This window comes from Osmerus eperlanus, chromosome 2 (assembly GCF_963692335.1).
Source record: "Osmerus eperlanus chromosome 2, fOsmEpe2.1, whole genome shotgun sequence".
Classification (NCBI taxonomy): Eukaryota; Metazoa; Chordata; class Actinopteri; order Osmeriformes; family Osmeridae; genus Osmerus; species Osmerus eperlanus.
In genome coordinates, this window is record NC_085019.1 from 872,615 (window position 1) to 899,739 (window position 27,125).

General features: G+C 51.0%; 3 protein-coding genes across 7 annotated transcripts; 2 read left to right on the plus strand and 1 right to left on the minus strand.

The window, feature by feature from the left end:
* Positions 1–311: 311 nt before the first annotated feature.
* On the minus strand, positions 312–6,170 carry smcr8a (Smith-Magenis syndrome chromosome region, candidate 8a). 2 transcript variants are annotated; one of them, XM_062485617.1, is made up of 4 exons: positions 5,052–6,170; positions 3,176–4,909; positions 1,321–2,928; positions 312–1,140 (listed from the first exon to the last, which is right to left on the minus strand). In XM_062485617.1, the coding sequence occupies exons 1-3, from the start codon at positions 5,654–5,656 to the stop codon at positions 2,472–2,474; spliced, it is 2,796 nt and encodes a 931-aa protein (XP_062341601.1). In that variant the 5' UTR covers positions 5,657–6,170; the 3' UTR covers positions 312–1,140; positions 1,321–2,471. The 2 variants fall into 2 exon arrangements, with proteins under 2 accessions (XP_062341601.1, XP_062341592.1); XM_062485608.1 differs by having other exon boundaries at positions 313–1,226.
* A 152-nt stretch (positions 6,171–6,322) lies between these two features.
* top3a (DNA topoisomerase III alpha) lies at positions 6,323–13,097 on the plus strand. 2 transcript variants are annotated; one of them, XM_062485594.1, is made up of 20 exons: positions 6,323–6,880; positions 7,031–7,090; positions 7,198–7,271; positions 7,553–7,628; positions 7,754–7,862; positions 7,988–8,131; positions 8,286–8,456; positions 8,698–8,798; positions 8,894–8,968; positions 9,059–9,141; positions 9,278–9,485; positions 9,634–9,819; positions 10,015–10,144; positions 10,244–10,357; positions 10,444–10,609; positions 11,211–11,357; positions 11,574–11,696; positions 11,819–12,570; positions 12,774–12,912; positions 12,978–13,097. In XM_062485594.1, the coding sequence occupies exons 1-20, from the start codon at positions 6,674–6,676 to the stop codon at positions 12,991–12,993; spliced, it is 3,081 nt and encodes a 1,026-aa protein (XP_062341578.1). In that variant the 5' UTR covers positions 6,323–6,673; the 3' UTR covers positions 12,994–13,097. The 2 variants fall into 2 exon arrangements, with proteins under 2 accessions (XP_062341578.1, XP_062341571.1); XM_062485587.1 differs by having other exon boundaries at positions 12,774–13,012.
* Positions 13,098–13,612: 515 nt separating this feature from the next.
* Positions 13,613–27,125, plus strand: flii (FLII actin remodeling protein). Of its 3 annotated transcripts, none has more exons than XM_062485639.1 (32): positions 13,613–13,757; positions 14,839–14,949; positions 15,521–15,592; positions 15,688–15,768; positions 16,537–16,784; positions 17,094–17,197; positions 17,310–17,485; positions 17,932–18,089; positions 18,525–18,609; positions 18,970–19,117; positions 19,344–19,477; positions 19,601–19,708; positions 19,916–20,020; positions 20,147–20,326; positions 20,561–20,643; positions 20,906–20,980; positions 21,100–21,183; positions 21,282–21,453; positions 22,368–22,472; positions 22,585–22,776; positions 23,408–23,503; positions 23,585–23,674; positions 23,760–23,899; positions 24,046–24,268; positions 24,371–24,525; positions 25,031–25,091; positions 25,238–25,366; positions 25,686–25,792; positions 25,913–26,018; positions 26,121–26,186; positions 26,357–26,491; positions 26,538–27,125. In XM_062485639.1, exons 1-31 carry the CDS (start codon positions 13,695–13,697, stop codon positions 26,489–26,491), a joined length of 3,792 nt encoding a protein of 1,263 aa, XP_062341623.1. In that variant the 5' UTR covers positions 13,613–13,694; the 3' UTR covers positions 26,538–27,125. The 3 variants fall into 3 exon arrangements, with proteins under 3 accessions (XP_062341623.1, XP_062341629.1, XP_062341614.1); XM_062485645.1 differs by having other exon boundaries at positions 26,544–27,125; XM_062485630.1 differs by having other exon boundaries at positions 26,357–27,125.

A 27,125-nucleotide genomic window follows, 5' to 3' on the forward strand; every position in this document is an offset into this window, starting at 1 on the left:
TAATATTGATCAGAGGGTTGCGTGTCTCAGTGAGGCTCAAACCACCAGGCAGGGAACATTTAGTCATTTAGCAGACGCTCTTATCCAGAGCGACTTACAGTAAGTACAGGGACATTCCCCCGAGGCAAGTAGGGTGAAGTGCCTTGCCCAAGGACACAACGTCAGTTGGCATGACCGGGAATCGAACTGGCAACCTTCGGATTACTAGCCCCGATTCCCTCACCCTCACCACCGGAAGCGCTGCTAGCTCCAGCGCTGCTAGCTCCAGCGCTGCTAGCTCCAGCGCTGCTAGCTCCAGCGCTGCTAGCTCCAGCGCTGCTAGCTCCAGCGCTGCTAGCTCCAGCGCTGCTAGCTCCAGCGCTGCTAGCTCCAGCGCTGCTAGCTCCAGCGCTGCTAGCTCCAGCGCTGCTAGCCCCAGCGCTGCTAGCCCCAGCGCTGCTAGCCCCAGCGCTGCTAGCCCCAGCGCTGCTAGCCCCAGCGCTGCTAGCCCCAGCGCTGCTAGCCCCAGCGCTGCTAGCTCCAGCACTCACAGGTTTCGACGTCACAAATTCACAAATAATTTAATGGGAATTAACCACGGGATGAGAGAAGGACATTCAACAGTTCCAGACCCTGCTGTGCGGCTGTGGTGCTTGATAAACAGGATGCAGTGATATCCCCACAGCAGGTAACTAAGGCTCCAGCAGACTAAATTATACATGATGCGAAACACACTGAGTTTACTGTGGTATGGCTTTTCTTAAGGTTACATTCAGTATTTATTTTTGCATTAAAAACAATCTGTAGCGTCTGAGTACAACTGAACTGAAATCATGTTCGTTTAAGACATCAGACGTGAAAAAAAGATCTATACCAACAGAGCGGCCTCAAACTAGAAATAGAGTTTGAGAACGATTCAGAGTATCAATGGAATGATCTGGTTAAGATTTACTTGTGGTGCTGTGAGATGCATACATTTCAGTTTCCACCAAGTGATGTTGATTGAAACAGTTATAGAATTCTCATCCATTTCATGTAGTCCCGAACAGAGACTACGATGACCCCTAACTGTCTTGACACCCATATCAGTATAACATGTAGGCTGTCACCTACAGTATAACATGTAGGCTGTCACCTACAGTATAACATGTAGGCTGTCACCTACAGTATAACATGTAGGCTGTTAGGCTGTCACCTACAGTATAACATGTAGGCTGTCATCTACAGTATAACATGTAGGCTTTCATCTACAGTATAACATGTAGGCTGCTAGGCTGTCACCTACAGTATAACATGTAGGCTTTCATCTACAGTATAACATGTAGGCTGCTAGGCTGTCACCTACAGTATAACATGTAGGCTGTCACCTACAGTTAGCTTTCTACTTGGTCTGCTTCACAGCAGTAGCTGAGGAGCTGGTCACCACGGCGACAGGTCCTCTGGTACATGAACAACACAAAGGCCTTCATCTCAAACACGTTAATAAGTTGGATCTGGTTCTCAAAAGGCTAATGGAAAACATCTTTTTTTATAGTGTTCCACCCTGTCACAATACAGTTTCATGCTGACACCACAACACTCTCACGCAACTTTTAAGACAACAGTGAAGTTCAATACATTAAGTTTAATAGCTTTAAAACTGGCTGACACAACAGCACCCCCTAGTACCTCCAGCCAGCGGTTACTATGGAGATGGTCGGAGTGATCTTAGCGGTGTAATGTGGGTGATTCTCAGGACATGCAACTATCACGTGGCGAGGACGACACACACACACACACACACTTTCCCATGCATCAGCATCACCTACACACCATGGACGGGAAGTAGGGTTTTATGGCGTACGGTGTTGACTATTCAATCCAGACCTACAGTCTGGCGTTTGCAAGTAAGATTAAAAAGGATCTATGATCATGTGCTGTGAGAATCTTTAGATGACTCCAGATAGAACAGTTATGTATGTGAGCATGAGAGATATATATACATACAGAGGGAGAACTTAACCTTAAGTTTGTCTCAGTAACGGCACGTCACCGAGAGGTTCTATGGGCTAGCTTTTGCCTCGTTTGAGGTCACACTGATTGATTAACCTTGTGAATGATTGGTGGGAGTTCAAAGGTTAGTTGGACTAATGCATTAGGCAAACTGGCTCAGGATCTCAAAGACATTCAGCCGTGTTCCCTTTTGACAAGGGTTCTGAATACATCATGGATGAAATGTAAATTAATATACTGTAGTTATCAACATAAACCATATGTTCAAATGTGTGGTGCAGAACCACTGAGTAGAGTAATTCAGGTCTAAACACAAACTGGTAGTGTGTGCATGTTACCTTCAGAAATACAAACTTAAGTAAACAATTCAGTTAAAATGCACCCACACATCCTTTCGGGTTCCTACAAGGTGACAGAGAGAAAGAAAGAGACAGAAAGAGAGAGGGATGAAGAGAAAACATTGAAAGGCCTCTCTTAAGACCTCAGCTCAAGTCTTCCTCTCAGATCTTGTATAAAACGCTGGTGATGTAGTTAAAACTAAAGCTGGGTGCGCTAGCGCCCCCAGTGGCTGGCTCTAGGTACTGCTGAGTGATGAGCCGGCTGAGGTAGAGCAGTATTCCACTGTCCTCCTCCCCCAGACCCAGCTGGTCCTGCAGGAAGAGGCTTCTCCTGCCCTCCGAGCCCTCCAAGCCCTCCCCGGGGCTGATGGGAAGGTGGAGGTGGTGGGTGAAGGTAAACAGGAAGGCCTTGGCGGCCAGCGCGGTTAGTGTGCTCTGGACGTGCATGAAGTAGGTTGAGCCCCGGCGGATGTAGGTGCGGTGGTCGGCCATGTTGGCGAGGAGCTGGCCGCGGTAGGGAGGGCAGCGCAGGGTCTTCTGGTCTGCATCCAGGATGGAGATGTAGCGACTGTAGCGGGACAGGGAGCAAAGCATGCTGGAACCCACAGGAGACACCATCCTGAGAGAGGAGAGGGGTGGGGTGAGGAGAGGGGTGGAGAAGGATGGGGAGGGGTGGAATGGAGTTTGAGACAGAACCAGAGAAGCTTTAGTGAGACATGAGAACAGATTTTCCTTAGGGGAAAGTCAAGACCATAGACAGAACACAAAACATACACTGCAACCACTGAACCAGCCTTGTCAAACACACACACCACCAACACGCTCTTCCTGCTCTCCTCTCCCTCTGCTTCAAACTCCTCCCTCACCTTTGCAATCCAATGAGTTTCCACCTCTGCAGGTCAGTCAGGGTGAAGGGGCAGGACAGCCACGGCTGGACCCTCTCTCCGCAGCGACCTGGCCCAGGGACGAAGAGAGCCAGGGCGGACACCAGCCTGCGGACCCTCCCCTCCTCCGCCCCTAGCACCACCACAGTCCTCCCGCTCAGGAGGCACCACAGAGCCTGCAGGGCAAACGGGTACTGCCTCACGAAGCGCAGGGCGCCCTGCCCCGCCCGCTTCCTCTGCCGCAGCGTCACCACACCCCCGTAGCCCAGAGGTGAGGTCGCCCGGTCGGAACCCGTCGACGCGCTCATGGTACAGTCGGAACCTTCCTCCACAGATCCTCTGTGGACAGCTTCCCCTAGAGGGCCAGTTGGCAGCTCCAGCCCAACCATGGGACTCTCTGAGCGGGGAGAGCCCACCATGTAGTCCCCCTGGAGGGGAAACATGGCCTGGGGCTCTTGGTTAACCACCAGGGAGTGAGGGGGGCGGAGGGGAGCTCTGAGCCCAAGACCAGGCACAGAATCTGGGCCTGAGGAGTCGTAGAAGAAGCCCTCCTGGGACATGCAGCATGCTGTGTCCATCTGGACTAACGACTCCAGTTCTGCCTCACATACGGAGTCGGCGACAACTTCACCCTCACAAAACGTGTCACCCTCTCTGCCACAGGGGGTCTGGTCTCCCCCCTCTGCAGCTTCTTCTTCAACGGGGGTGGTGTCCACCTCGTCACTAGTGCTCTCCCTCTCTGGGTCGAGACTCAGGTCAGGGTCAGGGTTCAGGTCAGCGTTGGGGTGGTGTGTCTGCAAGCCAGCGGGGGAGCCCTCTCCTTGTGCCTCTGCACTCCTCTCACTGCTGAAGCTACCTTTAGTCTCCTCGGAGCTCTCCTGGGTCCCCAGGGTCTGGTCAGAGGGGGAAGACTCCAGACGACCATCCCCAGACATGGGCTCACTCTCCAGGGCATGGCTCACCTCAGAGGCTGGGTAGGGATCCAGGGACTCCATCTCCAGGGGATCAGGGCACAGCAGGATAGGAGGGGTGTGTGTGAGTGTGTGTGTGTTGGTGTCTGCCATGTGGTTCACAGCACAGTACGGCCTCAGAGCCCCGCCCTCATCCTCCTCATCTTCTCCCAGATCCTCCTCAAACAGGAAGTTGGTGATTTGCTGTTTCCTGCGGAGTGCTCTGTCAAGTCGGCGTGTGTGCAGGTAACAAAGATCCCCCCGGAAACTCCTCTCAGTGTCCCTGAGTAGTTCCACCGTGGCCTCGTAGAAGGTCTGCTCACACAGCTCCTGCAGGTTCTTCAGACGCTTGTCGAAACACTTGGCTGACTTGGCTTTGATCAGCTGGGGGATGTAGGAGGGCTTGCGTTTGCCCCCCTCCTCCTCCTCCTCCTCCTCCTCCTCTCCAGCCTCCTCACCCGCCTGGCCCTCGCCAGCCCCCCCCGGGGCAGCGTGGTCGTGGTGCGGGGGGGTGGTGAGGGTGGAGTACGTGTCGGCCAGCTGCTCTGCCTCAGAGGAGCACTTGTGGCAGGTGACCACGTGGGGGTCGCGGCGCTCGCGCCGGGGGTAAGAGCAGATCTGACGCAGCAAGTCTCGGTGTTCATAGATGCTCTTCTCCACGTTGGCGAGCTCATTGGCCTTCTCCACGGCGTGGGCGGAGTAACAGCCCTGAGGCCCCGCCTCTCTCTGCAAGCCTTCCTCCTTCTGGAGCACAGCACGGGTGTACCTGTCAGAATAAAAATATGTACTTTGAGGCAAATAGATACAATTAACTTGAAAGCTAACACATACTAACTAAACAACTGCACCAATAAATACAATTGACTGACTGACTGCATTATACGGGAGAAGGACCCTAGGGTGCTTACTCCAGGTCCCGCAGTTTCCTTTGAAGTTCCCGGGCGAAGGCTCGTCTGTTCCCGGTCTTCAGGCATTCGGAGGCTCGGGAGAACCGCAAAGAGAGTTCCTGGAACTGCAGCATGATTTTCCTCTCATCTGCGGAGACGTAGGCCATGCAGAACGGACGCACGAACCCCCTCGCTTCCAGGTCGTACAGTGTTAGGTGATGGACGTAAGCAAATGCCCCCTCCTTCGAGTCACCGAGGACCACCCGCGAGTCTTCCACGAAACTAAGCCGGGGGTAGCCGCTGCCTGGCGGGTGGCCCACGAACGAGGCTTGGTAGTCCACCGACATGATCCGCAGGGAGAAATAGTTGAGGTCGAAGGTGCCACATACTTTCGGGTCGTCCGGGATGGTGAGCAGGGGCTGCGGGCCCACCTGCTCCGAGAATTCAGATATGAGGATGAAGTCTTTGGTGAACTTGGCGTAGGAGGTTTTGGCCCATGGGTTGGAGTTAGCAGCGTGAGGGAAGAGCGGAACCGAAAACTCATCTGGGAGAGCCCATGGGTCGGGATAAGAATCCCCGTATTCATCTTCTTTAGTGAACGCCACTACGTCCGGGGAACCTATCATATTCGCGATGTTTTATACACGGCATCAGGGGAAACACAGCACGTCCCAACGATCTGTCAAACAGGGGAAATGAAAGCCCACTCCACATTGGCAAACACTGATATGCGATTGTCCCGTGCTACACTGGAAGGTACACTGCCCATATTAATTATGCCGCTAGCAAAAAGGTAACGATTATATATCATGACATTTAAATACAACTTGGGGGACTTCCCTTTCTTCACAAAAAGCGAATAGCTCGTTAGCGACGGAGATGCTGTGCCGATGCTATTGCTGGATAACAAATACTGCAAACAGCCAATGATGCGAGACGAAAAGCAACCGTACGTCGACCACCATCATAGATAAATTCGTCTTTACCTTGTCATGAACAGTTATAACTATACACTCTCGAGTCCTGGTAGACGCAAATCTGATCTTTTGGTAAAGCCACAGTAAATCCTACATGCAAATTTGACGACCACTGAGACAAGCCATAATCACCCAGCTGGTCATTCAGCGTCATCACGTGATCAGTTCAAGTTCTATGAAACATAATATTAGTAAACATTCCTTTCAATTTAATGGATGATAACAAATAATACGAACGGATTTCTGTTTTGAAAATAATACAACAAAATTAAAGGTTAATAGGTAGACCGAATTTGAACATGATTAAGTATAAGTTTTGGGCACACACGGTTTTTTCTTTACGACAGCAGTTTTACGACAGTTCTTGACAGGCGCGGATTTTGTATACATAGCTATGTCAACACAACAGGAATACTCAGCTAGCTAGCAAGGTTATATGTAAGTATTTTAATTAAACTTACCAGTAATAACCATTTGCTTGCTACAGTATGAAACGAATTGTTTTGGCCAAGTCAACTATTAAAAATTTTTTTTGTTTGTAGTGGGTACAAAAAGTTTGATAGTTAGCATGACTATCTAGCAGCAGCAGACCGTTAGGCATGGGTTGGTTTTTATTAAATAGGCAGATTGCTAGCTAGATCCAGCTAAAAAGGCATCCAGTCAGCTATGTTAGTTGTCCATCTCGGGATATCACTGTTCAAATCGGGACTACAACGGCTGAAGATCCAGAGGAGGTTTTGTGGACAGACAGGACGGGGAACACAGACGGACATGCACCGCAGAACTCAGATAAAGCGAGTTCTCTGCGTGGCTGAGAAGAATGATGCGGCAAAATGCATCGCAGAGATCATGTCCAACGGCAGATCAAGGAGGGTGAGAATGGGCATAGATGGTGCACGTAGCTACACACATACGGGCAAGGCAGTGATGTTACAGACCCATGTTGACACTCACGTAATGTACTTTCTACTCAGTGCAGTAACGTCCTCATATTTGCATATGCTGATTTTTCATCTTTCACAGAAAGAGGGGATGTCCGTCTACAATAAAGTCTATGAATATGAATTTAACCTTTTTGGACAGGTAAGCTAAGCTATACACGATGTTGTTTAGCCATGCTGTGAGTGTTTGAGCTGTTGTGTGTGTATCTGTTAGGCCTTGCTTGTCTCATTGGCTTTCCCCCTCTACAGGACGTGACGGTGGTCATGACCTCAGTGTCAGGACATCTGCTGGGTCTGGAGTTCAAAACCCAGTTTCAGAAATGGTGAGAAGGCACTTCCTGTACTCTGGCTTGTTCTCTCGAGAGAAGAAGAGGGACAATTATTCCATACTGTCTGTTGCATGTGTATAATTGCAGACAGCTGTATACTACATGTATATAATTGCAGACAGCTGTGTACTACATGTATATAATTGCAAACAACTGTATACTAAATGTATATAATTGCAGCTGTATACGAGTCATTGGATCTTTGTGGAAACAAGTCAGGATGGAGGAAATGCGAAGTGATATAATGTGTGTGTGTGTGTGTGTCCTGTCGTCAGGCACAGCTGTAATCCTGTGTTACTGTTCGATGCTGAGGTTGAGAAGTACTGCCCCGAAAACTCAGTTAACATCAAGGTGACTCGCCTACAAACACCACACTAAATTCTGTGTCACTGATATCATCTATGGAGTGTAACTTTACTAAACCTTTTCCTCCTTCTCTCTGCTCTGTCCCTGGGCCCTCGGGCCTCCCGCCATAGCGGACCCTGGAGAGGGAGGTGAGGCAGTGCCAGGCTCTGGTCATATGGACCGACTGCGACAGGGAAGGAGAGAACATCGGCTTCGAGGTCATAGATGTCTGCAAAGCAGGTCGAGACCCTACTAACCTGGAGTATCTTCACTGTTCACAGCTTGTTGTTGGATCTCGAGGGTGCATTCTGGTGGCTGTTAACTGGTGTGGGAGTAGTGTGCTGACTGGTGTGTGTGTGTTCCAGTCAAGCCAAATATCCAGGTGTTCCGTGCGCGGTTCTCTGAGATCACACCCAACTCCATCCGGCGTGCTTGTGAGACTCTGACGGAACCCAACGTGAATGTGAGCGACGCTGTAGACGTACGCCAGGAGCTGGACCTGAGGATAGGTAACACACACACACACACACACATCTCTTCACTTCTGTTCACTTTCAGAGTTGTGGTTAGACAGACACCAGACATGTACCAATATTATAGTTCTTTGAAAGGGCTGGTAGATTAGGAGTTCCTCCACTCGTCTATCTCTCCTCTCCCCTCCAGGTGCATCATTCACTCGCTTCCAGACACTCCGCCTCCAGAAGATCTTCCCAGCCTCTCTAGCCAATCAGCTGATCTCGTATGGCAGCTGTCAGTTCCCCACGCTGGGTTTTGTGGTGGAGCGCTTCAAAGCCATCCAGGCCTTCATACCCGAGACCTTCTTCAAGATTAAAGGTAAACACGCTCACTCAGACATTCACTACCCATCAGTGGAAGTTCCTCGTCCTCTGAAACACACAATTTCTCCTTTTCATTCCCTTTTCACTCTCTCTCTCTCTCTCTCTCTCTCTCTCTCTCTCTCTCTCTCTCTCTCTCTCTCTCTCTCTCTCTCTCTCTCTCTCTCTCTCTCTCTCTCTCTCTCTCTCTCTTGCTCTCGCTCTCTCTCTGTCCTCTCTCTATCCTCTCTCTTTCTCAGTGCTCCATGAGAGAGACGAGGAGGCTGTAGAGTTCAGCTGGAAAAGAAACCGCCTCTTCAGTCACACAGCCTGTTTGGTGCTGTACCAGATCTGCATGGAGGTGTGTATGTGTTCACCTTAACATGATCAACTCAGATACACAAGCAACTCAGATACACAAGCCAAACCCCTTCGGCTAACCTTTTTCTTTTCTAGAATCCAATGGCAACAGTTACCTCGGTAGCAAGTAAACCCAAAAGCAAATGGAGGCCACTACCACTTGACACAGTTGTAAGGAGACACACACAAACACACACACGCACAAACACACACACACACACAGGTTGATACACCCACTGACTGTCCCTTATCATCTAACAGGAGCTAGAAAAACTGGCTTCAAGGAAGTTGAAAATAAGTGCCAAAGAGACCATGAAGATCGCAGAAAAGCTCTATACTCAAGGGTTTGTAGTATGATTGTGTGACTTAAAAATAAAAGTTGTTCAAATATGTCCTGGCATCTTTGTATAATTTGCATCAGTGCTAATCAGTAACTGTGTGTGTGTGTGTGTGTGCTTCTGTACATGTGTGTGTACTTAGGTTGATCAGCTACCCACGCACAGAGACCAACATGTTTCCCCAGGGCCTGGACCTGGGCCCCCTGGTGGAGCAGCAGACTGCCAGCCCAGCCTGGGGGCCCTTCGCCCAGAGGGTCCTGGACCAGGGCGGGCCCAACCCCCGCCAGGGCAACAAGACTGACCAGGCCCATCCCCCCATCCACCCCACCAAGTTCACTAACACACTGCAGGTACACACTTGTGAAAAAGGCTATTCTAATAAAGTTTGATTTGAAGTTTGAAACATGCTACGTGTAAACACAAGTCTGCTACATACACTCGCCAAGAATGTTGTTGTTGCCGCTGCAGATAGTTTACTTTCTTACCTGCCGTCTCCAGGGAAACGAGGGGCGTTTGTATGAGTTCATTGTGCGCCACTTCCTGGCGTGCGTGTCCCAGGATGCCGTGGGGCAGGAGACGGTGGTGGACATTGACATCGCCCAGGAGAAGTTCAGTGCTTCTGGACTCATGATCATCGCCAGGAATTACCTGGAGGTCTACCCCTATGACAGGTGGAGCGCCAAGGTGTGTATGATTATAGTAGTTGTTTATGATGAGTCAGTATGGATGATTCTGCTCACTTTCAGTGCGAATTCATGATTTATCAATGATCGTTGTGTATATAGTTGTGTTTGTCTGTCTATGTAGATTGAAATGTGGATGAAAAATCCTAATATATTCATGATGCCATATTGTGGTGTGTGTGTGTGTGTGTTCCAGGTGATCCCAGTGTACGAGCAGGGCTCCCAGTTTCAGCCCTCTGCAGTAGAGATGGTAGATGGACAGACCAGCCCTCCTCAGCTCCTCACTGAGGCTGACCTCATCTCACTCATGGAGAAACACGGCATCGGTACACACACACACACACACACACACACTCACCTATACACACAGACAAACAGACAGACCTACAGGGATGGTAAACGATGGTGTGTGTGTATTGATGCAGGTACGGATGCGACCCATGCCGACCACATAGAGACCATTAAGAGTCGCTCGTATGTGGGCCTGACAGCTGACCAGAGGTTCCTCCCGGGGGAGCTGGGCATGGGGCTGGTGGAAGGTACATCTCAGCAGGAAGCTCATATCACTTCTGCTCTGCACCTCACTTCCGGTGGGTGCCATGTTCAAACCTGTGTGCGTGTGTAGGGTATAACTCCATGGGATATGAGATGTCCAAACCAAACCTGCGCTCTGAGCTGGAGGCGGACTTGAAGCTGGTGTCAGAGGGTCGGAAGGACAAACACAGCGTGCTCCAGTACCACATCCAGAAGTACAAGACTGTGTTCGTCGAGTCTGTCAGGAAGGCTAAGAAGTAGGTCACAGAATGAACAGAACCTTCCACAGCAGGCCTTGGTGTGTCCATGGCAGCTTCCAGAACACAGTAACGCTGCTCTTTGTGTTGTGTTGAGGCTGGAGGAGAACAGTAACGCTGCTCTGTGTGTTGTGTTCAGGCTGGAGGAGAACAGTAACGCTGCTCTGTGTGTTGTGTTGAGGCTGGAGGAGAACAGTAACGCTGCTCTGTGTGTTGTGTTGAGGCTGGAGGAGAACAGTAACGCTGCTCTGTGTGTTGTGTTCAGGCTGGAGGAGAACAGTAACGCTGCTCTGTGTGTTGTGTTGAGGCTGGAGGAGAACAGTAACGCTGCTCTGTGTGTTGTGTTCAGGCTGGAGGAGAACAGTAACGCTGCTCTGTGTGTTGTGTTCAGGCTGGAGGAGAACAGTAACGCTGCTCTGTGTGTTGTGTTCAGGCTGGAGGAGAACAGTAACGCTGCTCTGTGTGTTGTGTTCAGGCTGGAGGAGAACAGTAACGCTGCTCTGTGTGTTGTGTTCAGGCTGGAGGAGAACAGTAACGCTGCTCTGTGTGTTGTGTTCAGGCTGGAGGAGAACAGTAATGCTGCTCTGTGTGTTGTGTTCAGGCTGGACGAGGCTCTGTCTGCTTACCTGGGAGCAGCTCAGGAGTTCACCGAGGCAGAGCAGCAGGATCTGGAGGTCCCCCTCCCAGTCAGGAAGTGTCCTCAGTGTGGGCGAGACATGGTGCTGAAGAGGAGGAGGGAGGGCAACGGGTGAGGAGGAGGAGGGAAGAGATTGAAGGCTAGGGGAGGGTGGAGGTCTATGCAGAGCTGACAATCTTCTCTCTCTCTCTCTCTCTCTCTCTCTCTCTCTCTCTCTCTCTCTCTCTCTCTCTCTCTCTCTCTCTCTCTCTCTCTCTCTCACACTCCCCACCCCCCCCTTCTTTCTCACATGTAACATGCTTTGTGTCCCTCCTCCTCTCTCCTCAGTAAGTATCTGACCTGTGTGGGTTACCCAGCGTGCAAGTGCTCTGTGTGGTTCCCTGACATGGTGCTGGAGGTCAGCAGAGATGACAGTGTGTGTCCCACCTGCCAGCCACGACCAGTACACATGTGAGTACCACCAGGCTGGGCAGAACCAGAGGAGACTGAGGCCTCAGCTAGGTGAAGTGCTCTTAGTCAGTTTGTTGTCATTTGAACCTAATACAAAACAAGTGTGTGTTGCTTCTCCTCAGGTTAAAGTTCAAGTTCCGTCGGGGGAGTCTTCCTCCCATGATGCCTCTGGAGTTTGTGGGCTGCATCGGAGGCTGTGATGAGACACTGAGGGAGGTGCTGGACCTCAAATACCTACGAGGAGGGGCAGGAGGAGGTGGTGGAGGAAGGAACGTAGCTCCAGGAAGAGGAGGTGGTGGAGGAGGAGGAGGAGAAGGAAGAGGAGTAGCTCCAGGAGGAGGAGGAAGAGGAGTAACAACCACCAGTCAACCCAGGGCTCGTCCTGTCCCTAGCAGAGCAGACCCACCCGGCCCCCCCCCCTTCTCCTCCTGGCCCCCCCAGGGTGGGGGCGACCCCAGCGGGGATGTGGTCGTGTGTAACTGCGGGAAGGACGCCGTCCTCCTGACCACGAGGAAAGATGGGCCCAACAAGGGCCGCCCGTTCTACAAGTGTGACTCTGGGAATTGTAGTTTCTTCCTGTGGGCTGATCAACCAAGCCAGCAGGGGGCGCCACCCAGCTGGCCAGCCCAGCCCCCACCCCGGACCTCTCATCCCCCCAGGCCCGGCCCGGGGTTTGGGAACATCCCTGGGGGAGGTGGGGGAGGAGGAAGGGTGGAAGGGGGGGAGATGATGTGTAACTGCAACGAGCCTTCAGTGACGCGTACGGTGCTGAAGGAGGGGCCTAACAAGGGGCGCAGCTTCCACGCCTGCAGGAGGCCCAGGGAACAGCAGTGCGGATTCTTCCAATGGGCCGATGAGAACATGCCCCAGCCAGGTAACAAAACAAGAGAACACACCACACCTCCTCACCCAGAGACTGACACCGTGCCACAACTGTGGCATTTTCCTAACATATTTTCTACACCGTACAGTTAGCGATAGAAGAATACATTTGAGAATTTCTTTATTAATTTAGTTGTTGATGACGTTCCTGTATGAAACATGCATGTGTAGGAAGCTGTGTTCTGTGTTCCCCAGGGTCTGGAGGGGGAGAACAACGAGGGAACGGGGCAGCGAGGGGCAGGAAGACCCCTGCCGCTCCGTCTAACAAGCCTCCAGCTGCTAAGAAACCCCGTAGCTGTGGCATCTGCCACCAGCCCGGACACACACGCAGCACCTGCCCCCAGCGCTGAGCTCAGCCCCGCGCCAGCGCTGCCACCAGCCCGGACACACACGCAGCACCTGCCCCCAGCGCTGAGCTCAGCCCCGCGCCAGCGCTGCTGCTGATGCCATGACAACCAGCGTTAGTTCATAACGTCCGCTTACTTGACAATCGACTCCGACCCCCCGACTGGTGATCGTAACTCTTTCTACCAATCTCACCTGTATGTGCAGGACTGGGGGGAATGTTGAGTTTTGGGTCTAGATGGAAGCGTTTAGAAGATGTATAGGGCCTACATATTTTAAGCGGAAAATAAATAAATTAATGGATTATGTGCCTTTGTATCAGAAGAATGTTTTAATGTAGGCCTGTATGTTGTTTACTATTTTATAAATCCTTATGCGTCGATTTGTTAAACCAAGCAATGTCTTGAAAGTATTTCCACTGTAGCCTATGCATTTTTAGAATTCAGAGAATACTAAGGTTTCAATAAATAAAAATACTATATTGAAAACTTATGGAGCTTGTGTCTTGATTAAATTGTTTTGGTTGTTGTGGGAGAACAATTTACAAATCTTTTTCTGAAAACTGAAAAGTTTTCTGGTAGAGAAAATGATGAACCATTGCACTGGGACATCCCATTCTATGTTCAGTCCCACTTATTTCCGAAAGGGGGTGTTCGCCCGCAGCTGTGCTGGTGAGACCTATTCTGATCCGGACTAGTCACCAGCCAGCAGTCAGTCTTTAACAGACTGAGCTGCATACAGTAGGCAAGCGGCTGACATCCTGAACTAAAAATGGCTGCCACCGGAGTTCTCCCCTTTATCAGGGGAGTGGACCTGAGTGGAAACGACTTCAAAGTAAGGATCGTTAATGTGCTTGTATTTGGTAGACAAGTAATGCTCAAATATATTGAAGTATTCGGCTAGAGATGTGGTTTAAACTCAGAAACGCTAGCTAACAAGCTAACGAGAGTACACAACGGCTTAAGTTAGCTAGGCTAGCTAGCGTTAGCAAGCTTGTCATAGTTGCTGTGAACCAACGAAAGTGTGAACAACATTGGGCGTTAGCTGGTTGTTAAAATGTACTGTGGAAAAAAAGTTATCTAGTGTCGGACTACATATAGAGTATACAGGTAGTAGTGCTATGTCACTCTACTTTAGTATGATTTAAAGCTAGCCTCCTACACTACACTACGACTATACCTAAGAAACAGTCCAGCTGACGTAAAACGTATTCTAAAAGCTGCCTTGGGAAGCTACACTACCTGCTAAATTAGATGTCTGTCTAGCTAGCAGCATGGCTAGGGTATGTTGTCAGACATTGCCGAAAAGCACGCTTTTGAACACTGCACATTGCCCAACCATTAGCCACACTGCCCCACCAGCATGCCAAATACAGCCACATCAACACATCAACACAGCACCACAGGACAGCTGGCAGGAGGTGATGTCTGGGATGTTGCGTTTGAGAACATCAATCGACATTGCTAGGCCTGGCATTGCTAGGCTTCCTTAGAATCCTGTATTGTCAGGGCCTTAAGAGTTTAGCCACCACTTTCAGCTCAACACAGTCAGACACACCCAGTGCCAAGGAAACCAGGAAGAGAGCTGATGACCTAAGCTGGTGTTGTCACACACAGTCTTTTCTTGTCTTCCCCTTGGTTGCCAAAAAAGGCTATTTTCAGTCGATTTGGAATTTCTATGTAGTTGGCAGCATGCTTCTTGGTTTCTGTTAAAATCGAAGCACTGTTGCACCTAAAGAACAAGCATGCTGTTCATGTTATGGTGGAGAACAGTGGGTAGGGTGCATGGTGATGAATGTTACGCTGATGGTCCATCTCTTCAGCAGGATATGGAGGTTCATCCTTCTGTTATTACTTATTGCCTCACTGGCCTTCTCCCCCCCCCCCCCCCCCCATATCTCTCCCTTCATTCTTAGGGAGGTTACTTCCCAGAACATGTCAAGTCTATGAGCAGTCTCCGCTGGCTGAAGCTGAACAGGACAGGGCTGTGCTACCTCCCAGAGGAACTGGCATCGCTGCAGAAGCTGGTGAGTCCCGCTCCGAGGCCTGGCCTGGCCTGGCGTGGTCTGGTCCGGTCTGGTATGGTTTGGCCGCACTAACACAAGCACATAGGAAACCCTTGATCTCTCCCACAGAGGTCATCACAATCAGTGGATCAGCTATTGCCTCATTATTTGTTCATACATTCTATCTAGTTTTAGTGGAGATGGACAGTCAGGTCTGGTGCCAGCCCTGTTAGCAACTCTGGCCTGGTCTGACTGAGAGGCAGGCTGTACTGTAGCCGCCTCCCCACCCTCCTGATCGGCTTATCTCAACCCCTGAACCTTGTGTGATCATCAGGGTTGTCCTGAGTGATGACCAGGCTGAGCTTAATACAGGGGTTCATTATCTGACAGTACAATGTCCTGCTCCCTGATAGGCTGCTGTTTGAGCTATATGAACCTTGATTACCTCTTATCTGTTAGGGTTGTGACACGCACAATGTTTGGGATTTTTGTTTTGTTTCTATGTGATAACTGTTTTCACTCTGACCTGCTGTGATAAAATAGCTGTCCCATAACAAAGTGTGTGTATTTGTGAACTGTGTGTGTCTCTTAGGAACATCTGTCTGTGAGCCACAACAGTCTCACCACTCTGCATGGAGAGCTGTCCAGCCTGCCTAACCTACGGGTAAAACACACACACACACTCTCTCTCTCTCACACACACACACACACCATTGAGTTTAAGAGTCATTGAGCTCTGCTTGTGCTGTTTATGTGCAGGCGGTGGTGGCCAGAGCAAATAACCTGAAGAACACAGGAGTCCCAGATGACATCTTCCAGCTGGACGACCTGTCTGTGCTGGTATGAACCCTCTCTCCTCCAGCGTGGCCAGTCTGTTCCCCCTCACCTCTCTCCTCCAGCCAGGCCTCTGTCCCAGTCTGTTCCCCCTCACCTCTCTCCTCCAGCCAGGCCTCTGTCCCTGTCTGTTCCCCCTCACCTCTCTCCTCCAGCCAGGCCTCTGTCCCAGTCTGTTCCCCCTCACCTCCTTCCTCCAGCCAGACCTCTGTCCCAGTCTGTTCCCCCTCACCTCTCTCCTCCAGCCAGGCCTCTGTCCCAGTCTGTTCCCCCTCACCTCTCTCCTCCAGCCAGGCCTCTGTCCCTGTCTGTTCCCCCTCACCTCTCTCCTCCAGCCAGACCTCTGTCCCAGTCTGTTCCCCCTCCCTGGTCAGGTGTGTGTCTGACAGAGCCTGATCGGCTCGCTGGAGGGCCTATTTCATTGGAAGACTTGTGATTGGGTTGTATTACAAATGTGCTGAGTGAGCAAAGTCCTGGCCATTCCTCTTCACTGTGGTCCTGTCATTCTTCACTTCTTTTATCTTCTCTCTCCTGTCTTCCTCCCAGAGAGGCTGTGTTTGCAACTGCTGTGCTAGCTATTTCTGTAGCTCTCTTTACACTACAGTAACTAACACCTCAGGACTTTCCATTAGAATCTATAGTGTCATATCAAGGACAAGCTGAATAATGCACACTAGCAATGCCTTGACTTCAGCAAAGCAGGCTACCTTAATACACCCTAACCCTTGGCTTTAGCTCAGTGAGATAACCTGTGATTGTGGTGACCCTGCGCAGGACCTGAGCTACAACCTGCTGACGGAGATCCCCAGAGACCTGGAGAACTCCAAGAACATGCTGGTCCTCAACCTCAGCCACAACGCCATCGACGGCATCCCCAACCAGCTGTTCATCAACCTGACAGACCTGCTGTACCTGGACCTGAGCGACAACAAGCTGGACAGCCTGCCTCCGCAGATGAGACGTCTGGTGCACCTGCAGACCCTCGTCCTCAACAACAACCCACTGATGCACGCCCAGCTACGGTACAACCATGGAGAACCATGAGTCCTTAGCTACGGTACAACCATGGAGAACCATGAGTCCTTAGCTACGGTACAACCATGGAGAACCATGAGTCCTTAGCTACGGTACAACCATGGAGAACCATGGCACTATGTTCCCTAAACGACCATAGGACCATGTCAGACCATGTTGAACTCTTTAGAACCGCTAATTCAACCCTATCAATACATGACCAGCTTCAGTAGTATGCTTTGTTCTAAATGTGTGCTGTTTTCATCTGTGTGTGTGTGTGTGTGTGTGTGTGTGTGTGTGTGTGTGTGTGTGAGCAGCCAGCTTCCTGCCATGGTGGCCCTTCAGACTCTCCACCTGAGGAACACACAGCGCACCCAGAGCAACATGCCCACCAGTCTAGAGGGACTAGCACACCTCGCCGGTAACACACACACACACACACACACAGCTCCCTGGTCACTTACATCCACAGACACACACACATTCACGCACACACTCTCTCCCTCATGCTGCTGTGTGTTTCTCCGGGCCAGACGTGGACCTGTCCTGTAACGACCTGACCCGCGTCCCGGAGTGTCTGTATTCTCTGGGCAGCTTGAAGAGGCTCAACCTGAGCAGCAACCAGATCTCTGAGCTGTCCCTCTGCATCGACCAGTGGACCCAGCTGGAGACCCTCAACCTCAGCCGCAACCAGCTCACCTCCCTGCCGGTAACGCCCAGCCTCCTCTGCCTGCCTGCCTGTCTGTCTGTCTGACTGATTGTTTGACTGTCTGACTGTCTGTGTCTCTGTCTGTCTCTGTCTGTGTCTCTGTCTGCCTGTATGTCTGACTGTGTCTCTGTCTGTCTGCCTGACTGCCTTCCTGTCTGACTGTGTCTCTGCCTGTCTGTCTGACTGTGTCTCTGCCTGTCTGTCTGACTGTGTCTCTGTCTGACTGTGTCTCTGTCTGTCTGACTTTCTCCATCAGTTTTTCTCTTCTTTCTTTCTCTCTCTCTCTCTCTCTCTCTCTCTCTCTCTCTCTCTCTCTCTCTCTCTCTCTCTCTCTCTCTCTCTCTCTCTCCTCATCACTCTGTCTGTCTGTCTTTTGGGGATGAGTCCATGTGAAGGTGTATGTGGAACAGAGATGTTGATGGTTGTGTTTGGGTGTGTGTCTGTAGTCTGCCATCTGTAAGCTGGCTAAGCTGAAGAAGCTGTACGTGAACTCCAACAAGCTGGACTTTGACGGGGTCCCCTCTGGGGTGGGCAAGCTGTCCAGTCTCACTGAGTTCATGGCAGCCAACAACAACCTGGAACTCATACCCGAGGGGCTGTGCAGGTGAGACATGCACACACACTGCAGCTCATACCTGAGGGGCTGTGCAGGTGAGACATGCACACACACTGCAGCTCATACCTGAGGGGCTGTGCAGGTGAGACATGCACACACACTGCAGCTCATACCCGAGGGGCTGTGCAGGTGAGACATGCACACACACTGCAGCTCATACCCGAGGGGCTGTGCAGGTGAGACATGCACACACACTTAAGTTTGACATAAGTTTTGAAAAAAAAGTCTCTAAAGGTTGAAAAAATGTATTTGCAACCATGTTTTCGCTAACAAGTTGGGGAAAAAAGTTTTCTAAACATTAAGAAGGGGGAGACTGATTTGAAAACACATGCTCCCTCACTCCCAGTAAGCCTCCTCTCTCAGGTGTCAGACCAACACCGGTGTTGTGTGTTGTTGTTGTGTTGTTGTTGTGTTGTTGTGTAGGTGTGGGAAGCTGAAGAAGCTGGTGTTGAACAAGAACCGTCTGGTGACCCTGCCTGAAGCTGTCCACTTCCTCACAGACCTGGAGGTACAGGCCCGCCACACTAGCACCTTCACAACACTGCAACTTTACATCAGAACTCCAGGATGATGTTAGTGAGATGTAGATGTCTGTGTCTGGGATCCAGCAGTGGGATGTGACAGTGCTCTGAGTCTGAGCACAGTGCTCAGACTCAGAGCACTGTGCTCCATCAACAGTCAGAGAGAGGGAGGATAGGAGCTGAGGGGTTCTGTTTATGTCATTGTTTGGCTTCACAAGGTCCATGCTGGGACTTGATTGGATTATGTTTTTGATTGATGGATGTGAGATCTAATCCCTGGTCATTTACACACACACACCCCCCCTCACACACACTCAGAAACCCTGACTTGTGTGTGTTGTCTGCAGATCCTGGATGTCAGGGAGAACCCTAACCTGGTGATGCCTCCCAAGCCAGTGGACAGGACGGCAGAGTGGTACAACATCGACTTCTCTCTGCAGAACCAGCTGAGACTGGCTGGAGCCTCACCGGCCACCGTAGCAGCTGCTGGGGGAGGTGTGTGTGTGGGTGTGTGTGTGTGTGGGTGTGTGAGGGTGTGGGTGTGTGAGGGTGGGTGTGTGAGGGTGGGTGTGTGAGGGGGGGGTGGTCTGGTCTGTATGTAAAAGAGATTGTGTGTGTGTTTTTGGTATTAATGGTATATGATTGTGTGTGTGTGTGTGTGTATTGCTGGTTGTCATGCGTGTGTGTGTGTGCGTGTGTGTGTATGTGTGTGTGTGTGTAGGAGCCAGCCCCCGGGACCCCCTGGCGAGGAAGATGAGGCTGAGGAGGAGGAAGGACTCTGTCCAGGACGACCAGGCCAAGCAGGTGCTGAAGGGCATGAGTGATGTCACCCAGGAGAAGAACAGGAGTCTGGAGGTGAGGAGGGAGAGGGAGAGGGGGGGGGGGAGGAAGAGGGAAGGAGTGGTTGTAAGGGGCTGAGAGTCTTAAGAAATCACTCTAACCATGTGTGTGTGTGCGTGTGTGTGTGTGTGTGCGCAGGAGAACGGAGACATGAAGTACTCAGATTTGAAGACGCGTCGCTGGGATAAGAGTCTGGAGAAGCCCCACCTGGACTACTCTGAGTTCTTCATGGAGGATGTTGGTCAGGTGGGTCTCCACTGCACTGCACTGTGTGTGTCCGCTGCTCTGGAGCCCGCTGCTCTAACTGTGTGTGTGTGTCCGCTGCTCTGGAGCCCGCTGCTCTAACTGTGTGTGTGTGTGTGTCCGCTGCTCTGGAGCCCACTGCTCTAACTGTGTGTGTGTGTCCGCTGCTCTGGAGCCCGCTGCTCTAACTGTGTGTGTGTGTGTGTACAGGTTCCTGGTTTGACGGTGTGGCAGATAGAGAACTTTGTGCCGATGCAGGTGGAGGACGCGTTCCATGGGAAGTTCTATGAGGCTGACTGTTACATCATCCTGAAGGTACACATCAAGAGATACCTGCCTGCCAACCAACAGGACTGTGTACCTGCCAACCTACGCATACTGACTCACCTTCATGAGCTTATTCATAACTATATATCTCCCTCGCTCCCTCCCTCTCTCCAGACGTTCCTGGATGATAACGGGGCCTTGAACTGGCAGATCTTCTACTGGATTGGTCAGGAGGCCACGCTGGATAAGAAGGCGGGGTCTGCCATCCATGCGGTCAACCTGAGGAACTACCTGGGCGCTGACAGCAGGAGCATCCGAGAGGAGATGGGCGACGAGAGCGAGGAGTTCAGCGCTGTACGTACACACACATACACACACACTGTCAACTCCTACATACACGCACACAACTAACTCAGAATCACACACACAGTCAACTCACAAACATGCACTCAACTTCGACACTCACACAAATACCTACATCTGACTCCTGCACACTGAGCCAACCCCACACTGTTGTAACTGCTGTTAGCACAGACACATATGGTGGTCCCCTTGGTGGACAGATCTGGTGTGTGTGTGTGTGTGCAGGTGTTTGATAATGAGATCTCCTACATCGAGGGAGGCACAGCCAGTGGGTTCTACACTGTGGAGGACACCCACTACTCTGTCAGGTGAGTCCTGGGGGGATACTTCACTGTCCTACTGAGATCTTACTGTGTATTTATATGTGTGTAACTGTATACTGTGTGTGTGTGTGTGTGTGTAACTGTATACTGTACGTGTGTGTGTGTGTAACTGTATACTGTGTGTGTGTGTGTGTGTAACTGTATACTGTACGTGTGTGTGTGTGTGTGTAACTGTATACTGTACGTGTGTGTGTGTGTAACTGTATACTGTGTGTGTGTGTGTGTGTGTGTGTGTGTGTGTCACCAGGCTTCACCGTGTGTATGGGAAGAAGAACATCAAGCTGGAGTCTGTCCCTCTGAAGGCCTCGTCCCTCGACCCACGGTGCGCCCCACACACACACACACATGTTACACACATGTTACACACACTCCCTCACAGTACACAAGTCCAGGGGTCCAGTGTGAATGCTGTGTGTGTGTGGTGACGTGTTGTCTCTGCAGGTTTGTGTTCCTGCTGGACACGGGTCTGGAGATCTTCATCTGGAGAGGAGCCAATGCCACGCTCAGCGGAACCACCAAGGCCAGGTACACACACACATGTCCACTTGATGTACATCAGGTGTCAGGTTTCTTACTCACTGCCTTTCTGTATGCTGCCTGACTGGGTGCCTGTCTGTCTGCAGGCTGTTTGCAGAGAAGATCAATAAGAACGAGAGGAAGGGCAAGGCTGAGATCACGTGTCTGCTGCACACCCAGGAGCCCCCGTCCTTCTGGGAGGTTCTGGGAGGGCAGCCGGAGGAGATCCTCAAGCACGTCCCAGACGGCTTCTCACCCGTTAGACCCAAGCTGTACAAGGTACCTCCCTGCTGGGCTCTCTGGCCTGCTGGTCTCTCTGGCCTGCTGGTCTCTCTAACCTGCTGGTCTCACTGGCCTGCTGGTCTCTCTAACCTGCTGGTCTCTCTGACCTGCTGGTCTCTCTAACCTGCTGGTCTCTCTGGCCTGCTGGTCTCTCTGACCTGCTGGTCTCTCTGGCCTGCTGGTCTCTCTGGCCTGCTGGTCTCTCTGGCCTGCTGGTCTCACTGGCCTGCTGGTCTCTCTGGCCTGCTGGTTTCTCTGGCCTGCTGGTCTCTCTGGCCTGCTGGTCTCTCTAACCTGCTGGTCTCTCTGACCTGCTGGTCTCTCTGACCTGCTGGTCTCTCTGACCTGCTGGTCTCTCTGACCTGCTGGTCTCTCTGGCCTGCTGGTCTCTCTAACCTGCTGGTCTCACTGGCCTGCTGGTCTCTCTGGCCTGCTGGTCTCTCTGGCCTGCTGGTCTCTCTGGCCTGCTGGTCTCACTGGCCTGCTGGTCTCTCTGGCCTGCTGGTCTCTCTAACCTGCTGGTCTCACTGGCCTGCTGGTCTCTCTGGCCTGCTGGTCTCTCTGACCTGCTGGTCTCTCTGGCCTGCTGGTCTCTCTGGCCTGCTGGTCTCTCTAACCTGCTGGTCTCACTGGCCTGCTGGTCTCTCTAACCTGCTGGTCTCTCTGACCTGCTGGTCTCACTGGCCTGCTGGTCTCTCTAACCTGCTGGTCTCACTGGCCTGCTGGTCTCTCTGGCCTGCTGGTCTCACTGGCCTGCTGGTCTCACTGGCCTGCTGGTCTCTCTGACCTGCTGGTCTCTCTGGCCTGCTGGTCCTTCCAGCCCAGATCCTGATCCAGCATCCTGTGTATAACCACTGTGTGATGGTGTGTTGTAGGTGGGGTTGATGATGATGTGTGACTGTGTGTTCTAGGTGGGGTTGGGGCTGGGGTACCTGGAGCTTCCTCAGATCAACTACAAGCTGTCTGTGGAGCACAAAGACAAGACCAAGCTGGACACCCTGCCAGAGCTCCGACTGGTACACACACACACACACACACACTGACACACACACTTTATGGCTGTGTACTATGTGTGCACGCGTGTATGTACATAATATGTGTGTGTATGTAATGCGTGTGTGTGTTCAGCTGCAGTCTTTGCTAGACACCAGGGGGGTGTACATCCTGGACTGCTGGTCGGACGTGTTCATCTGGATCGGGAGGAAGTCTCCCCGCCTGGTGAGAGCTGCGGCTCTGAAGCTGGGTCAGGAGGTGTGCAGCATGCTGCACCGGCCCAAACACGCCTGCGTCACACGCAACCTGGAGGGCACCGAGTGCCAGGTACACACTCACACACATTACACACTCACACACACATTACACACACACATTACACACTCACACACACATTACACACACACATTACACACTCACACACATTACACACACACATTACACACTCACACACATTACACACTCTCACACACATTACACACTCACACACACATTACACACACACATTACACACTCACACACACATTACACACACACATTACACACTCACACACATTACACACACACATTACACACTCACACACATTACACACTCTCACACACATTACACACACACATTACACACTCTCACACACATTACACACACACATTACACACTCTCACACACATTACACACACACATTACACACTCACACACATTACACACTCACACACCCAAACATTCTTACACAGATTCAAACTAGGCACGTACAAGTGCAGGAAAGACTAGCATGGAGAGCATCTCCTCTCTCTCCCTCTCCCTCTCCCTCTCCCTCTCTCTCTCTCTCTCTCTCTCTCTCTCTCTCTCTCTCTCTCTCTCTCTCTCTCTCTCTCTCTCTCTCTCTCTCTCTCTCTCTCTCTCTCTCTCTCTCTCTCTCTCTCTCTCTCTCTCTCTCTCTCTCTCTCTCTCCCTCCTCAGATCTTCAAGTCGAAGTTTAAGAACTGGGACGATGTTCTGAAGGTGGACTATACCCGTGCTGCAGAGAGTGTTGAGCAGAAAGGCTTGAAAGGCAAAGTAAGTACAGCAGTGTGTGTGTGTGTTCAGACAGGGTTGTGTGTGTGTGCAGTGTGTGTAACTCAGTGTGTTTCCTGCCAGGTCATAAAGGATGCTGAGAAGAAGGACCAGATGAAGGCTGACCTCACTGCTCTGTTCCTGCCTAGACAACCTGCCATGCCCCTCTCTGAGGTACACACACACACACATACACACAGTATTGATACATGAATTAAATACCAATGGATCTGATTCACTCCCCTCTCTCCTCTCCCAGGCAGAGCAGATGATGGAGGAGTGGAATGAGGACCTGGATGGGATGGAGGGCTTCGTGTTGGAGGGGAAGAAGTTTGCCCGTCTGCCAGAGGAGGAGTTTGGACACTTCCACACACAGGACTGCTACGTCTTCCTCTGCCGGTGTGTGTGTGCACGTGTTCCCCTTTGTACATCTGGTGCGATTATCTTAAAAATCACACAGTTTAACAATTAATTCCACTATGGAAGCCTTCCACATTTGATGAAGTGTGTGTGTGTGGTTTAATGGTTGCCGTCCTCGTTGGTAGGTACTGGGTGCCTGTGGAGTACGAGGATGATGATGACAAGGAGAAGAAGGGAGGAGGACGGCGAGGAGGAGAGGAGGAGGGGGAGGAGGACAAGCAGATGGAGGAGGACTTCCAGTGCGTGGTGTACTTCTGGCAGGGCAGACAAGCCTCCAACATGGGCTGGCTCACCTTCACCTTCTCCCTCCAGAAGAAGTTTGAGAGCCTCTTCCCTGGGAAGTTAGAGGTACACACACACACACACACACACAGCTACTCTGTCACACACTCTCTCTGTAACACACTGACTCTCTCTCTCTCTCCTGTGCTGCTGGCTGTGTGAGATCAGGTGGTCCGGATGACCCAGCAGCAGGAGAATCTCAAGTTCCTGTCTCACTTCAAGAGGAAGTTCATCATCCACAAGGGCAAACGGAAACAGAAGCTGGACTCCGCCCAGCCCTCCCTCTACCACGTACGCACCAATGGGAGCGCTCTGTGCACCAGGTACACGCCCACCACAGATGGTGCACACATCTTTCACTCAAGTACAAGTACAGATACTCATGTTGGAAAAGTGAAGCACTGACTACACTTTTTCACAAGTTAAAGTAAAGAAGTGTGGGCTCTGACATACTTAAGTAAAAAGTAGCCATTAGTACTACCTGTTTTAGTGTCACGCTGGTAACTGGACCTCACATCATATTAATTAACTAACTAAAGTAACAAGCCTGGTTTGAAAATTTGAGTAGAAAGTACAGATATTTGTGTCAAGAATTTAAGAAGTGAATGTAAAGTTGTCAGAAAAATACATTGTGAAGTTACATATATATATTTTTTTACTGATGCCAGAAAAATCTAGTACATTAACAACAACAAGTATTTGTACTTTGTTACACTGTTGAAGAGCTGGGAAGTAACAATGTAACAACATAATAACAGTGTAATAATAACAGTAATAGCAGCAGTGTAAGTAATAAGGTAAGGTTAAGCGCTGCTCCTCTCTCTCCAGGACGGTCCAGATAGGAACAGACTCCAGTAATCTCAACTCAGAGTTCTGCTTCATCCTGAAGGTGAGGAGGGGCTGGTTCCTGTCAGAACACCTCCCCAAACATGACGCACACAACAGCACATGGATTTATTTACACAACAGTTTATAGTGTGTCTATAAACAGGCACACGTGGCTCTTCCAACGTGTGTGTGTGTGTGTTCCGGCAGGTTCCGTTTGAGAGCACTGATAACCAGGGCATCGTGTACACCTGGGTGGGCAGGGCCGCTGACCCTGACGAGGCCAAGCTGGCGGAGGACATCATGAACTGCATGTTCGACGACACCTACAGCAAACAGGTCCGCTGCACACACTGTTATTGTAGCTTTTCAGTTCAGGCAGGTTATGGTTTGTATTCTGTATTCATAACGTAATATAGAATTTCTGTTGGTGGGATTAATAAAGTGATTTGAATATGATAACGTTGTTTTACTTTATCTGGGATAGGTAGAGCTAGATTATAGAGCATTTGCAGATCAGGAAGTCTGAGATTCAAATCTCCCCTGTACGTCACTTTTGAGAAACCGTCTGCAAGATGAGTTGTTGTTAATGAAGACCTGTCCCAGGTGAGCTGTTAGTTCATCAGGTCCTGACCTCTGACCTCCTGCTGTATCCCAGGTGATTAACGAGGGGGAGGAGCCAGAGAACTTCTTCTGGGTGGGGATTGGCTCCCAGAAGGAGTACGACGAGGATGCAGACTACATGAAGTACGCCCGGCTGTTCAGGTGAGACTACCACACACACACACACACCCCCTCCAGATGTTGCTGGCACACAGAGGTGGCAGACTGAGTGAGCTCTCCCTGACACAGAGGTGGCAGACTGAGTGAGCTCTCTCCTTGCAGGTGCTCCAATGAGAAGGGCTACTTCGCCGTGTCGGAGAAGTGTTCCGACTTCTGTCAGGACGACCTGGCCGATGATGACATCATGCTGCTGGACAACGGCAAAGAGGTCAGAGGTTAACACAGTCCTGGTTTACTGCCCCTCACTGGGACTACCACACTGTAGAGGTCGTGGGAGCAGCTAACCTCTCTTCCTCTCTCTTCCTCTCAGGTTTACATGTGGGTGGGGACTCAGACCAGCCAGGTGGAGATCAAACTCAGCCTGAAAGCCTGCCAAGTAAGTCTCTCTCTCTGTATGTCTCTCTCCCCCCCCCCCCCCCCTCCTCTGTTGCTTGGACCAACTATATCCAGCACATGTAACTCCTCCCCCTCCCCAGGTGTACATCCAGCACATGTAACCCCTCCCCAGGTGTACATCCAGCACATGTAACTCCTCCCCCTCCCCAGGTGTACATCCAGCACATGCGCTCCAAGGAGACGGAGCAGGCCAGGAAGCTGCGTCTGGTCCGGAAGGGAAACGAGCCTCATTGCTTCACACGCTGTTTCCACGCCTGGGGCGCCTTCAAGACCCCGCCCGCATAGACACACACACACACACACACACACACACACACACACACACACACACACACACACACACACACACTGGAGATGCACCTACACACCCTATACACACAGATTGTGGCCATGTCGGGTTTTTTTCTTCTAAATGTTTCAGCAGGTGTCTGTACCAAGCCCCCCCTCTGTCTACCTGAGGAAGGGTGTTCCACATGCTACATGGGCCCCACATGGTCTAAATATATATACATATATATTCTAGTCTGGGTGAAGCTGGCTTGTGCATGGTGTAGTATGAGGATCCTCTCTGTGCTTGAGTGAGCTTGCATGGTGCAGTGGATCATGGGTAATATTATACCCTGGTCAGCCTGACATATCTGATCATCACGTCACAGTGACCTCATCACGTGACCTCCCCTTAGTCTGCTGGGATTGGTCAAACTCTTCAGATGCAGATATTATAAACACATTTACAAACAGCAGCTTCTACAGCCATTGTTTACTGTATCATACTGAGTCATGCACGCGTGTTGAGTCAGTCACGTGTTTCTAAGCAGAGTAATCATGTTCGAGTCACACGCGTGCACACGCTCCTGATGCCACTGCTAGATGCTCTATTTATGTATTTTATATGAAAATAAAGTTCCATGTCACTAAA